Source organism: Mercenaria mercenaria, chromosome 4, assembly GCF_021730395.1.
Source record: "Mercenaria mercenaria strain notata chromosome 4, MADL_Memer_1, whole genome shotgun sequence".
In the NCBI taxonomy this organism is placed as follows: domain Eukaryota; kingdom Metazoa; phylum Mollusca; class Bivalvia; order Venerida; family Veneridae; genus Mercenaria; species Mercenaria mercenaria.
This window is the reverse complement of record NC_069364.1, coordinates 58,027,297-58,043,654: the sequence shown is the minus strand read 5'-3', so window position 1 is coordinate 58,043,654 and position 16,358 is coordinate 58,027,297. Positions and strand designations below refer to the sequence as shown.

At 35.4% G+C, this 16,358-nt stretch overlaps 1 protein-coding gene across 1 annotated transcript; it reads left to right on the top strand.

The window, feature by feature from the left end:
* Nucleotides 1-15,305, top strand: LOC123551845 (peroxiredoxin-2-like). The gene is made up of 6 exons (XM_045341067.2): nt 1-222; nt 9,959-10,076; nt 10,896-11,012; nt 11,314-11,436; nt 12,208-12,373; nt 14,824-15,305. Exons 1-6 carry the CDS (start codon nt 39-41, stop codon nt 14,872-14,874), a joined length of 759 nt encoding a protein of 252 aa, XP_045197002.2. The 5' UTR covers nt 1-38; the 3' UTR covers nt 14,875-15,305.
* The last annotated feature ends 1,053 nt before the right edge of the window (nt 15,306-16,358 follow it).

Genomic DNA, 16,358 nt, shown 5'->3' with positions numbered 1-16,358 from the left:
CAGAGGGAACCAATCTGTTAAGTAGCTGACGTGGAAAAATGGCGTCTACCGGCATAAAAAGCTTCATTTCCATTTTGATTTTTGCGTTTTTAGCTGCAAATATATATTGTCAGGAAGTTTGTCAGTCGTTGTTTGGTGGCCAAGTTTATCCGCAAGAAACATGTGCAACGCAAACTGGCCAGAGGTCTCTTGGACATTCACTACAATGGAGTCGAGCTATAAGTATGAGCATACCCCACCCACACATTTTTATTAGTAGTACTGAAAATGCATCCACATGTTTGTGTATCTAAGAAAAATCAGCTTCAATGATGTTTATATGCTGTCATAGATCTGTAAGCTGAAACAAATTCGGTATTGAATCCTGACCGGAAATCTGTCTTGCAGTACAGTGCTTTAGGGTATGCTGTGTTCTCATAATTCCGTGGCTCTTAATTGCCAAAGTTGCGCATGCGCATTTGATGTTAGGTATTCACATGTCAGAGGTCGCGAAAGCCGTCGGACCGTCGGACATTTCCGGTAAATTTTGATCCGGTCCGGCGTGATATATCAAGTTCACAAGACCGAGTGTCCGATAAAAATTGCAGGTCAATATCATAAAATAAGAAGAAAGTCCTCCGCGATTTCGAGAAAGTTTGACTTTCATCATTAAATTGTAACATGGAATCCCGAGAAATTGATGTCAAACTATATTTTAGTAAGCGCTCGTTTCATTGGTACTAAAAATAGAAACAGTGGAAACCCCTCACGACGTCACGACAATTCTAAGAACGCGCGTTATCATTGGATGCTTACTACGCGCGGATGGTACTCGATTTTTGTACGCGGGAACCAGACGGGAATTTCCAGAAATTCCGGGTCATCTTTCTCTTTATATGTCAACATCAACGTGACTCGGTGCAAACAATAGACTTGTGGGGGAAAAGACAGCGATGATATAGCAAATGAATATGAATAAAATCTGTAAAAAGATCCTTTGAAGGCAAAGAATGCAACCAAGAAGAATAACAGCAGACTCGTTTTGACCGAGTCTGTTCGCGAGAGGACATCTCTCACGCCTCCCAAGCAACGGCTTAAGCGGGACTCTTAATCTATTACACAAATGTTGAATGGACTCCATGGTCCAAAAGGACCAGAAAATATAACAACACTGAATCCAAGTACAGGGAGACTTTTTACAGCCTGAAAACTTAATGTCTGAAATCTGTTTCAGTTAATATGTGGAAATAAACTAAAGGCCATGCCAAATTGATATGTCGTTCGTCGGAATGACCGCATCAATAATTTCATTCCCGAGAAAAAAAAAATAAAAATTACCCGCCCGCACGTACATAAAAATCTCCGAAAAAAATAATTTTTTTTCGATTGCGCGGTCTGGAATAATAATGGCAAAACAGGTTTTATCGCTGTTTTAATGCGTCAAAGAGATATTGACCGGATTTCATGCGTCCGTAATACATGTAGCTTATGATCCAAACTCAAAAAGTCAGGAATTATGGTGTTGTTCATCGTTTGTTTTAAATCTGGAGTGTCTGTGCTAGTGCCACACATGGCCTTCGATGTGCCGGTAGGTAATGAAATAGGCGCATTCTACTTTTGTTCAATACAGTGAAAAGAACGAAGCCCGACTTGTAAGACGTGCACGGGGATGCAGTTAAAAATATTTGGAAATATTGTTCAGATATAAAGTTTTCAAACCATTTGTTATCAGTTGTTTAATTCAGCATGTTAGATCTAGATCCCAAAGCTGAGGCCAACTACTATCTTAAAAAAATATTTGTTCACAGATCCTGACTGACCTATCACATTGTCTCGGCTCAAATCGTTTTGAACGTAACTTCTTTAGTACAGCAGTCAGATATTCTATCAAAACGCATTTAGTCAATTTAAAAATTGTTTAGCTTTTCAAATAAGTAGTGTTGATATGAAAATAATTTGTAACCCCAGTTTTGCCTGTTTGTACACATGACGCCAGGATATATTTAAAATTGGCTGTAAATTGATTGAACGAAAGAAACTGAAAAAAAAACAGACTTCCCCAACTCTAAATTTCTAGTTCAGTCAAAGCACAACAAACAACACTTTTAAGGGTGGCCATATTGGGATCATTCTTTGTCCGTCTGTTATTATTTTTGCCTGAAATGAATCTCTACCACAAAAGCTTAAGCTAGCCTGATCATGATCTGTTAAGAAATTATTCCAAAGGGATTCGAGCAATGTTGAAGCATTCTGTATGCCCAACTCCGTTTGGTCTCACTGGTCAAGTGGATTATTACTTCCCCTCACCTCTATGGGTTGGAGTTCCACTAGGGGCACAAATTTGTTCATGTGTCAAAGCCATCTAACTGTGTTTCAGAAGAAATGTTATTCCACACAATCATGTGCCTGTTTTGTCTTAAATATTCCTCATCCTGTGCCATTAAATAGGCACGTCTTCAGATTAATGTAGAAAAATCAAAATTAAAAATAAGACAACCATTCCTTAGAAATTAAAATTACAAAATAAAACAAGAGCTGTCGGAGGACAGCAACGCTCGACTATTCAACAGCCTTGTCGCTTGAATGAATACGAAAATCGAAAAAGGGGCATAATTTAGTAAAAAAGTAAAACAGAGTTATGGAACCTGCATAGTGCTTATCAGCTCATGACAGTGGACAAGTGTATACAGTTTCAATCCGTTCCCATTAGTGGGTACTGAGATACCAGCTTACATATAAGAATTTAACCCCAAAGTCCTAAGTTGAAAAAGGGGCATAATTTTGTAAAATGTGAAGTTGAGTTATTGACCCTTTGCACTGCATGTCATATCATGACAGTGAACTAGTGTGTGAAGTTTCAATCCTTTCCCATTAGTGGATACTGAGATACCAGCTTACATACAAAAACATAACCAAAAATTTCTATGTGGAAAAAGGGGCATAATTTTGTAAAAAAGCAAAATAAAGTTATGGGACCTGCTTTGTGCATGTCAGATCATGACAGTGAACAAGTGTACATTTTTAATCCCCCGCCACAAATGGTGGGAGGTTATAGGAATGGTCTCCTTCCGTCTCTCCGTAACACTTTTGTGTCTGCTCCATATCTCCTAAACCCCTTGAAGGATTTTCATGAAACTTGGGTCAAATGATCACCTCATCAAGACGATGTGCAGAACCCAAGAGTCAGCCTTGTCGGCTCAAGGACAAGATCACAACTCAAGGTCAAAGGTTTGAGCCTTCCATTTTGTGTCCGCTCTGTATCTCCTATACCCCTTGAAGGAATTTTATAAAACTTGGGTCAAATGATCACCTCATCAAGACGATGTGCAGAACCCATGAGTCAGCCATGCCAGCTCAAGGTCAAGGTCACAACTTAGGGTGAAATGTTTGAGCCTTCCATTTTGTGTCCGCTCTATATCTCCTAAACCCCTTGAAGGATGAACATGAAACTTAGGTCAAATGATAACCTCATCAAGACGATGTGCAGAACCCATGAGTCAGCCATGTCGGTTCAAGGTCAAGGTCACAGCTGAAGGTCAAAGATTTGAGCCTTCCATTTTGTGTCCGCTCTGTATCTCCTAAACCCCTTGAAAGATAATCATGAAACTTGGGTCAAATGATCACCTCATCAAGACAATGTGCAGAACCCATGAGTCAGCCATGCCGGCTCAAGGTCAAGGTCACAACTCAAGGTCAGAGTTTTTAGCCTTCCATTTTGTGTCTGCTCTGTATCTCCTAAACCCCTTGAAGGAATTTTATCAAACTTGGGTCAAATGATCACCTCATCAAGACATTGTGCAGAGTTCATGAGTCAGCTATGTCAGTTCAAGGTCAAGATCAAAGGTTTACCCTTTCACTATCCATAGCAGCGGCAGGGGATATAGCTGTCTTTCAGACTGCCTTGTAAATATTTGCTTGTTGTGTTATTTTTCATATGTCATCAAATGTAAAATAAAGCTATCCCCTATAGACTAAATCAGTGTATATGTAAATAACGTCAGTGAATGAAAAGTATTTGATAGAAATTTAAAAAGCTGAATGTTTTTTAAAAAGAGAATACATTATTATTCTGATCTATTGTAAAGAAATCTTGGAAAGTTTATTAAAATGTGGATTTTCAGGGGTTCCACTAGACCTGAAAACCTAAGAGTCCCAGGACCCTTGGGCCTAATATTTGAAGGGTCCTTTTCTAAAATACAGGAGTCCTGTCCCAACACGTCCATATAATTGACTATATTTTTTAATTCAGTAATACGTAGATCTATCTTTACCTAAGAAAACAATAAACCCAAGATCATACATGTTACTGTAGGCTGAGCATAATAAAAATGTCAGTTTCAGGTCATATAATCTCATATTGTAAACTAATATTTATCAAAATTCATGTTATTTTGATTAGGTTTTTCTTCAATATTTCATTTCATTTTTAATAACAGAACAGTGCTATAACACTCTATAAAAAGGTATCCAAAATGTACTATCCGAATACTGATACACTTTCAGAATGTCATCGGAAAGCAGTTTTTGCTCAGTTTATTTGGCAAACTAAGCTAAATCAGCGATAGTTACTCAAATAATGATGCTACTTATCATAAAAAACTGCATTGAAAGTCAGGTTTTTTTTAGGAATTTTGGAAATATGCATATGACATCGGGTGTAATTAGACCCGTGAACGGACATTCTAAACTTATTTTTGCTTTCGAAATTCATCAAAATTTGTGAAGTTTCTTGTTGAAATTACGATATGAACAGTAAACAATTGTCTGATTTAAAGTTGGCATGAAAAAATCTTGCAAGGCACTTTTCACAGGCTCGGTAATCAGCTGCTTATGATAATTTAATAATTGGCGCCTTTTTTGACAGTACACAGGATTCGCTTTATCAATTAGACCACGATAATCCGTGAATAGCCAATCGCAAAGCAGACTTGCACCCGTCTATATTTCATATACAACAGTAGCGTTGTATATATATATATATATAGGGGGAAACTTGGGCAAAAAACGCGTGAATTTCGTGTCAATTTACCATTTAACAATACAGGCCAACGCCGGAGTTAAATGACCTTGCAATATTCTCATCAGTTATCAATTGGATAAAGAATATGACTAACTTGGAGGTAAATTCAGTTGACAACGTCTAAATATTAATATCGTAAAAATGACCGCATGTTATTGGATATCACTAAAATTGAATTACAATGAACTACATATTTGTAGTGTAGAACCAACTGGGTAAAAACGTAATTTACATATTCACCGAAACGTTTCCAACAGTTGTAACTTTTTATGTTCACTTGTTATAAAATAGACATGTCAGCATGATACTTATATTTGCAAACAACTGGGTCCAGTTGTTCGAAACTTTAACAGGCGACTGAGTTAACGGCCGATTAACTTTATCAGTAGATTTCGACAGTTTAAAAAATTTAAAAAATCATATGTACTTGTTAAGGATTATAAACATTAAATCATCTTTACAGTAAAATTAAAATATCATACTAGTGTTTCCCACCCACCAAGACCAGTATCTTGAATAGAAATTTAACAGGCGGTTAGTGTAACAGCTTAATGCAGTGGTCGTGGTTCAAGCATCATTTGGGTCACGACCATGACTTCTCATATGACCTCAGTACTGGTTTTCATAGGAAACGGACTCGAGAGTGGTTACAATAAGCTTAAAGCTTTCATCACAATCGGGCTAAAACAAATTAGTATAAACTAAACTTAACTAAATTACAGTCCGTTAAAGTTTCGAACAACTTGGCCCAGTTAGAAAGTAAAACAACTACATCATTCTTACAAGAAGGGTACGATATAGTAAAAGGTGTTCGTAGTCCTATGAGCATCTATGCACTAACTATATCCTGATAAACAAAATAATAAATAAAAAATAACTAAATAACCATCTAACTAACTAAATAAATAAATAAACACAGTCACTGGTTCCTGTTTAAATAAGAACAAAAAAATGAATATAACCATAATTATTTTGTCACTTTACACCGATTGTTGAAAAGTGATTTCTAATAGAATCTGATAATTTGTATATGATTATGTATATTACCAGTAAGCACTAGTCCATACTTAAAATACCAGATTACTTCAAACAACAATATTTTTTTTTTTATCCAACATGTTTACCTCCGATTTGCTGTCAGCCTTTTTTTGTAGTTTCGGAACCTGGCTATCTTATTGAATCAACGTATCTGTCATCGTGTTTCGCCAACATGCAAACTCCTCACAAAAACTAATTGTTCAGCATGCAGCTCAATTTTGAGTATATTTGAGAAATCCATATTTAACTGTTTAGCATTTGTGACTGCAAATGACTCAGTGTTTAATGAACGTTAAATCTTAGTAAATCCGGTATTTGAGTAAAACTGAATTTATACAAATAACCTGCTTTCTTTCATATGCCCTACTGACAAATAAGCGCTAACGGTGCAAAGATAATATCGCTCTTATAAAAACACGTTAATCCTAATTTCTATAGAACGCGTGGGAGAGTTTTCAATAATTGCAGTTTTTATGTCACGTGGTCTAAGTCGGATAGACAACTCGTGCCGTTGTCTACGGGATATATACAACTCGCTTTGCTCATTGTATATATCCCGTAGACAACGGCACTCGTTGTCTATCCTATACTTAATTTCAACACTTCATTGATTCTTGTTACCTATGTGCACTCGCCGTGACGTAACTTGCTGATAAAAAAATCAGCGAGGCATGTCTACAGGAGAAAGGGTGGGATTTAGCAGAGATCAAAGGCAGGAGGGCATGACCGCGAGTGTTTATTTTAAATACACGTGTCTATCGTGGAAATAGTGTTACTGAAGGAAATTAATGATAAGAGAAAGGATTATCAAAGGAAAATGCCCCCGGGTCCCGAAGGACGCACAGGCAAGTATTCTGCTGGGTCCTTTGAGCGTCTTTTGAAAATCTCCCGGGTCCGGACCCAGGGTCCCGGGTCAAATGGAACCCCTGGATTTTAAACTAATAATGGAAAAAATGACCAAAACTATCCTGTACACCCTAAATCAGCTCATATGTAAACAACGGCTTGGAGAGAAAAACACAGGAATTTCTATGAAAAGCTGAATGTTTTAAGAAGAAAAGATGTTTTCTGCCTGATATACTGAAAAAAAACTACTATTTTCATTTCTTTGAATTGGAATGCAGGAAAAGTTAGTTAGCTATCCGCTATACCTTAAAGCACTGTATTTTCGTAAAATGAAATGCCATAGACTCTATTTGTTTTAACTTTTAAAATATTTTTCTTTTGGTCTGACATAAACACTGCAACACAATCTGAAGAAGAGTTATACACACAAGTTTCACATACAAATCGATATAAAATTTTGCACCTTACACCATTCATTTAGTGTACATCCAAGTTAAATAAAATCTCATCAAAATGAAGCAGACATGCACAAATTTTCAGGGCTTAAATGTCCTTTTATTAGCTCATCTGATTTTTGAAAAAAAAATCTAAGAGGTGCGGTATTGTCACTTGATCATTGGATTCGTTAAATTATTATACCCCCACCAAACATGTTTGAGGGGGGTATATAGGAGTCAGTTTTGTCGCGTCCCGTCCCGTCCCGTCGTCGTCCCGATATCTATTATCTCAGTTATTACCAAATGGATTTGATTCAAACTTAAAATACATGTTCCACCTTATCACCCACATCATGTGACACAAGGTGCATAACTCTTGACACCAAGTTTTCATGAATTATGCCCCTTTTTACTTAGAATTTAAGGTTGATTTTGATGTATTTTCACTTTATCTCAATTATTACCAAATGGATTTGATTCAAACTTAAAATAGATGTTCCACCTCATCACCCACATCATGTGACACAAGGTGCATAACTCTGACACCAAGTTTTCATGAATTATGTCCCCTTTTACTTAGAATTTAAGGTTAATTTTGTTGTATTTTCACTATATCTCAGTTATTACTTAATGGATTTGATTCAAACTTAAAATAGTTGTTCCACCTCATCACCCAGATGATGTGACATAAGGTGCTTAACTCTGACATAAATTTTTTATGAATTATGTCCCCTTTTACTTTAAATTTAAGGTTGATTTTGATGTATTTTCACTATATCTCAATTATTACTAAATGGATTTGATTTAAACTTAAAATAGATGTTCCACCTCATCACCCACATCATGTGACACAAGGTGCATAACTCTGACACTATTTTTCTTGAATTGTGTCCCCTTTTACCTAGAATTTAAGGTTAATTTTGATGTATTTTCACTATATCTCATTCTGATTGGCTTAGAGCCAAAGGGAAGTAACCTTTTTTTAACCTTTGTACTGAGTTTCTTCCCCTTAAATTCCAGGAATTAGTCTATTTTTAGAAATCCTATTTTTAGATTTTCAGTATTTTAGGTATTTTTCTAACTTTTTTATTATAAGTCCTATGTAAAAAGTAAAAACATTTTAAGATTCCTTATGGTAGCCATTCTTCTGTGACAAGACCGTATGGTGGGGGTATGAGTCACTCCTGTGACAGTTCTAGTTTGTTTAGGTCCACCTTTTCTCAAAAACCATAAGAGCTACAGCTTTAAAATTTCACACACTTGTTTGTCATCATTAGTTGACTTAGTAGGCAAGAACCATAACTCTGATTTGCATTTTGTCAAAATTATGACCGCTTTTGTACTCAGAAAATTTGAGTTTCTTAACCTTTAGCCTGCTGCTGGCAAATATTTCTGCTTGTGCAGACCAAGATCAGCCTGCACATCTGTGCAGGCTGATCTTGGTTTGCACTGTTCGCTCTTAGTCAGTAAATTTTCAGTGAACACCCCTTAAAATAATAAATGGTACTATCCTAATTGGAAGATGGACCAGTCCATTTTAGAAATTTACAGGGTAAAGGTTAAAAATTTTGTTAAGGTCCACCTTTTCTCAGAAACTAACTTAGAGCTACAGCTTTGAAACTTCGCACATGTGTTTAACATCATTACATGACTGTGTAGGCCAAGAACTCACCTGCACTTTGTCAGAATTATGGCCCTTTCTGTACTAAAAAATTCTGATCCAGTGTTTTTTCCCACCAATTTGGGAATGGGGCCAGGGCCTTTGCAATTGGGAAAAATGTGTCAGAAAATGCCTAAATATGGGAATTGTTAAAAGTCATATCTTCTGTTAAGATGTGACATCTAAGAGAGAAAATGGCCATAAATTACCATTATGCATTAATTTAGCAAACTGTCTTATGTTTCAAATATTTATGGTTTTTATCTTGTTTGAAAAAGTTGAATAAAAAGAAAATATATTTAACTTTGGAAATTTTAGTCTTGAAATCGGAAATAAAAAACAACATACTATTTGCCATTGTGATTGGGGCCCTATTTCGGCCCCAAATTGGCTAGAAAAAAAACACTGTGATCTATCAGTTTTCTTACATACTGACCAGCACTTGCAGATGAGCGATGGCACCCATAGGCAGTGCTCTTGTTTTAGGAATTATGGCCATACAGTTAGATCCACCTACAAAGTCCATGAAATTGAAATTAAACTCGATGTACGGCATCAACATGAAGTTTACATGCGCCTACTGTCGCGACATCCATGAGTATATTGTCAGGACTTCCATGTCCAATTATTTTTCTGGAATTATGGCCCTTTTTTATACTTCGAAACATCAGAACATTATGTAGTTTCCATCCAAGTGACCTGAAACTTTGGATAGCTCATTCTTATCCAGTAAACCTGTCTATTTTGTCTGGGAGGTTTTGTCAGTTAAGCCCCTTATAATATTTGGAATTCAAATCAGTATTCTTTTAAGTATTTTCAATTTAAAATTACTATAAACAGTCATTTGTATGAGTCGCCCTTTTCATCTACTTGTTGGAACTGTAGTTTAATAAGCTTAAGGACAAACAAACAAGTATATATTGATATCAATAGTTTGTACTTTTAAGAAAGAAAAAAACAGTTTGTTTTATTTTCCAGTATCTAAACCAGCCCCAGACTGGAATGGAACAGCAGTTGTGAATGGAAAATTCAAGGAGATCAAACTGTCCGATTACAAAGGAAAATATCTGGTCTTCTTTTTCTACCCATTAGATTTGTAAGTTTTATATTTATACAAAGTAAATTGTCAGTTACATTTAGAATGATCTCTAAGCATTGTTCTTTACTCAGATATATTGCAGGTGTTATTTATTGTGCCCAAAAAATTTTGGTGGGGAACTTAGATTTGCCCTTGTCTGTATGTCTGTCTTTCTGTCCATTCGTCCGAATTTGTCTCGTGCATATCTCAGAACCTTGTGTCATCAAACCTCATAGGATTGTTGGTCAGCATGTAAAGTCGTACACCTGCAGTTTTGTTTGGGATTTCACTTAGCTGGATCAGAGTTACCACACTTTACTCAGTGAAATCCCAAACTGAAAACCAGATGTACAATTTCTCATGCTATGTAATATTTGTCTAATATTTTTATGATTTTTAAGTCAAATGCTTATTGAGATATACTAGGCAACTTGCCTAAGTGAAGTCAAAAATATGCTTAAAGTGCCTAGAAATTTATGTTGCCTATATTTGAATTTACCACATTTCTCCCAAGAAAAAAATGCAATAATATTATTTACATATTTTTGTATGACAATTTAATGCAGTTTGTGGAAAACTTTTTTTATATTGCAAATTTGTCACATTGTCCTTAAAAATTTGCCGTTTTTCAAAATGAATCTTGAAAACATCCTACTTGTATAAAGTACATTGATCAAACTTCAGTTGTTTGGAGTATGTGCATTAGACAGTATCAGTCTGTATAAATAAGACAAAACCTTGTGGTTTGGAAGTAGAGATATTACAAGTACTTGCTATACATGTTATAGATTATACAAAATATCATGCTAGGAATCAAGCACATGGTTTCTTTTGCAGCACATTTATCTGCCCTACCGAAGTAACTGCTTTCAATGAAAGGATAGAAGAGTTCAAAAAGATAAATACAGAAGTGGTGGCTTGTTCTGTAGACTCACCTCATACCCATTTAGCATGGTAGGTTCACTTACTCCCCAGTTTTGATTCTCTTTTAATTTTTGGTAGAAGTATTAGTTTTCTTGTGACCATTTCTTTGAAAAATCTCTTCCTCACAACTGCACTATTTATCAATTTATCTCAAAGTACAAATATTCTCAGTAATCCTCTAAGTGAAGAAGGGTTTAGGTAATTTACTTTAAATTGGATATTTGACATTTGTGTTGTAGGACGCCCCTCCCCAACCCTCAATAAGATTGAGTCCAAGCACATGAAAGATTTTGTTTCAGATTTTGCATTTATCAGTTTTATTTTATTGTAGGATAAACACACCTAGATCAAGTGGTGGTTTAGGTTCTATGAATTATCCACTGCTGTCAGATATCACACACAGAATTTCTAAATCTTACGGGGTTTACCTGGAGGAACTTGGACATACATTGAGGTAATCAGCACTAATGTAGTTATATAGCAGTGAAAATGGCTGTCAGTTTTGGGTGAACATATAAATGTCTTCATTTAAAAACATTAGTATATTGAGGGGCCTCCATGGCCGAGTGGTTACATGTATGGTTGCTGACCCCTCACTGATGTTGGTTTGGGCCTCACTCGGGCATTGAATTCTTCATGTGAGGAAGCCATCCAGCTGGCTTACGGAAGGTCGGTGGTTCTACCCAGGTGCCTGCCCGTGATGAAATACTGCTCAGAGGAGCTTCTGGGGTCTTCCTCCATCATCAAAGCTGGAAGTCGCCATATGACTTAAATTGTGTCAATGTGATGTAAAACCCAACAAAAGCAAACCAGGACTGTATTGTGAAATCATTAATATTATAAATTGGAGACTTCTTGTAATTTTCTTGCGTTTTCTGATTGTGTTTATCCATGTAATTAAATTCCTGTGTTCCAGGAAGTTTCCATCCTTTCATCTTCATAAGTGGAAATTCACAAAATGTTATTTCTATATCCCAACAATTAGCAGTTTTAGGCAAAACAGTGAAATTTTTGTACCCATGAAATTAATTGATTTCACAGTATTTCTGAACTAACTTTAGAAGTAAATAAAGTTCAAGCTTTTCGTTTGCCTGTTAATAAGAGAAAATAGTATGTCTCATTACATTCTAGTAAGTCTGCATATCAATCTAGTAGAATTTAGTCACTGTCCATTAACATTGAATATCCTGTTTGAAATTTTGTTTTAACTGTCTGATTTTAATAGAGGACTGTTCATCATTGATAAAAAAGGCATCCTTCGACAGATAACGATGAACGACTTGCCTGTCGGGCGATCTGTAGACGAGACTCTACGACTGGTTCAGGCATTCCAATTCACAGACACTCATGGTGAAGTGTGTCCTGCTAACTGGAAACCTGGAGCTGATACGGTAAGAATTCAAATTTGGCAAACTTGCTGTTCAATATTTAAGATTACATTTTACAGAGTTTTGATGGTAAACATGCCAATAATACCAGTTTTATAAAAACTGAAACTATTTTATTTGATTAAACGCCTATTTTTATGCAAAACGTATTCAGTGGCGTTTTACAAATACATAAAAAATACGACAAAAATTAAGATATTTTAAATGACATTTGACATAAATGAGCATAAATATGATTGTGAATAAACTATTTAGTAAGCATTAAAAAAAAGATTAAGCATCAGATAAGATTAATAAAATATTGGAATATTAAGATACAGTAAGAAAGTAAGAATAAGTGGGTTATTGCGACATGTCCAGAAGTTATTACAAACAACTGTATTTTGTATTTGTTATAATAATAATTATGTTATAACAAAAAAAAAATACCAGTTTTATGACTATGAATTATTAAATCTGCAACTTCTGTATGGCAGTATATTAGATGCTGTTTTATATTTCTCTTCCATTTACCACATTTTATTTAAATAAACTTGAAATGCTTTTAGCTGGACTTAAATCTACTAGTATTGCTTTTATCTTTCTCTGCTTAAGTTTGGTCAGTAACCTTACCTTCAGAAAGGTCTAGGAGAAATGCTGAGCCCAGGAAATCCAGGGAGAAACACTGACCCAACAAAGGTGGGGGGAAATACTGAGACCAGAAAGGTCAGGCAGAAATACTGAGCCCAGAAATGTCGGGATGTGTGGGGGTGGGGGCACTGAACCCAGAAAAAAATATGAGAAACTAAAACGAGAGAGGCATTGGGGAAACATGGAGCCCGGAAAGGCCTGGGAGAAACACTGAGCTGAGCAAGCTTTGGGAAACACTGAGCACAGAATGATTTTGGAGAAATACTGTCCAGAAAGGCCAGGGAGAAATACTTACTGGTAGTCCAGGAAGGTCTTTAGGAACACTATCTCAGAAAGGTCTTGGGGAACTCAGAAACTAGAAAGGTCTGGCAGAATTACTGTCCAGAAAAGCCTGGGAGAAATACTTAGTCAAGGAAGGTCTTGGGGAAACACCGAGACTAGAAAGATCTAGGAAAAATACTGTGCCTAGAAAAGTCTGGAGGGAGACATTAAGCTTGTATCTGTTAAAACCACTGACTGTACTGCATTACTCTTATTATGGTAGAGGACCTGTAAACATCAAACAACCAGTATAGCTATAAACCAGTTGTGACACTGAGTAATTTCAATAAGATGAAATTTATCAACCATTTGTTTTTCTCGTACATGACTCTTCTTACCAGCTGTGAAAAGCCAAAAATACGTATTTGTCATTACAGATCCACTGCCATAATGCTACTTGGATGTTTATGTTGCCAGTTGTAGTTAGGGGCTAGATACACTAATGGTAGTCTGATGTTTTATATTGCCACTTGTAGTTAGGGGCTAGATACACTAATGGTAGTTTGATGTTTATATTGCCAGTTGTAGTTAGGGGCTATATACACTAATAGTAATTTGATGTTTATATTGCCAGTTATAGTTAGGGGCTAGATACACTAATGGTAGTTTGATGTTTATATTTCCACTTGTAGTTAGGGGCTATATACACTAATAGTAATTTGATGTTTATATTGCCACTTGTAGATGGGGGCTAGATACACTAATGGTAGTTTGATGTTTTATATTGCCAGTTGTAGTTAGGGGCTAGATACACTAATGGTAGTTTGATGTTTATATTGCCAGTTGTAGTTAGGGGCTAGATACACTAATGGCAGTTAGATGTTTGTATTGCCAGTTGTAGTTAGGGGCTAGATACACTAATGGCAGTTTGATGTTTAATATTGCCAGTTGTAGTTAGGGGCTAGATACACTAATGGTAGTTTGATGTTTATATTAGGGGCTAAATACACTAATGACAGTTTGATGTTTAATATTGTCATTGGTCATTAAGGGCTAGATACACTAATGGTAGTCTGATGTTTATATTGCCAGTTGTAGTTAGGGACTAGATACACTAATGGCAGTTAGATGTTTATATTGCCAGTTGTAGTTAGGGGATAGATACACTAATGGTAGTTTGATGTTTTATATTGCCAGTTGTAGTTAGGGGCTAGATACACTAATGGCAGTTTGATGTTTACATTGCCATTGGTCATTAAGGGCTAGATACACTAATGGTAGTCTGATGTTTATATTGCCAGTTGTAGTTAGGGGCTAGATACACTAAAGGTAGTTTGATGTTTATATTGCAATTTGTCGTTAGGGGCTAGATACTCTAATGGCAGTTTGATGTTTATATTGCCATTTGTCACTAGGGGCTAGATACACTAATGGCAGTTTGATGTTTATATTGCCATTTGTCACTAGGGGCTAGATACACTAATGGCAGTTTGATGTTTATATTGCCATTTGTCATTAGGGGCTAGATACACTAATGGCAGTTTGATGTTTATATTTCACAGATTGTACCGGATCAAGAGGAGAAGCTCAAGTACTTCAGCAAACATCCATAAACAGCTGATAGTCAGATCACTGATATACTGTACATGTTAAGTTTCATACTACTCTTTATTGACAGTCTTAACTGTATGTATTGAAAATGATTTTAAAGAACCTGTTTTTTAAGAAAGGTTATATGAAGTTGGCAGATCTTTTGCTGTTGTAGTAGTATGTAAGACAGTAATAGTCTTTCCAGGAGGATAATATGTTAAAATCATAAGTCTGCCAGATATTTATTAGCTAAGCATAATTTGTTAAAAGAATATTACTAAACATGGCATTAAGTCTTTTACCAGTATTTTAAAATAACAAAACTTACCTATTTTCTTGTATCTAGTCAAGAGTCCAGAAAGCTATTGTATTGCTGCATTAGTAAACTTGACTTGGAAACTTTATTACAAAACCATTCCATTTCTGATAAGACATACTTTTCTTATATTGTATACACAACATACTATCATCTCAGTGAAAACATTCTGAACCATTTACTGTGTAGATGAAGTAGTTGATGTATTAACTTTGCATTTATGTAATGTTAGAAACCATTTGCATATAAAACTGCTGTGTTAAAGATATAGCATGCCCAACTGACATATCATTTTAAAATATCAAGAATTACACAACAGTCTCTAGTTAAACATAGAAAAAACATATTTAGGTGTATTAACAGCACATTAGGTTTGAAATTATAAAAATGTATAAATTGACACAATATGAATATGTAATACCACAATAAAAACTGGAAGATTTTTAAAACATGGCTGTTACTTGGTAACATTTAATGTAATTTCAGCCCTATGTACACCATTTGTATATGTTAAACCAAGTTAATGATATTTGATGAAGATTGTGTCGATGTAAATCAATATCTCTTGATAATATTTTTAGCAAAGGTTGGGCATAGTATATCTTTAAAGATTGTCACAGGACAATGTGCTCAATTAGTGTGTAATAAACCAGATATTTTCTTTCTCATGACAGCTACTTTTTGTTTGACAATCTTGTGTAAATCCAGTTTTGATATGTTTAACAATAGAACGGAAGTTTTTATGTTAAATAGATTTAATATATAGTTATGGTTTTCAGTATGTAACATTTTGTATGTAATTGACCCCTTACACTCAAATTTTATATTACCATGTTATTTTGATGAGATTGTCCCCTTATCTCTGTACAGGGGTCATAGTATATCTAAAATGTATGACTGGCTGAATTGGTGTGTAAAACAGATATTTCATCTCATGAGCACTGATGTGTGCCATGTTTGATGTTTGATGTGACAGTTTTAGCAAAACAGTAATTATGTCGTATCCAATATAAGTGTTGTAGTTATTTTTACGAAAACTTGTGTTGTAGTGGAAGTATGTTGATAGTCGTATTTGTTGTAATGTAGTGTAATAATAAACATGTTTGTGTAAAATGTTGGGAATGACATTGAGCACAGCATATGTTTACATTAATGTAATTTTGACTATGCATTTAGAAAAAGAACAAGTAG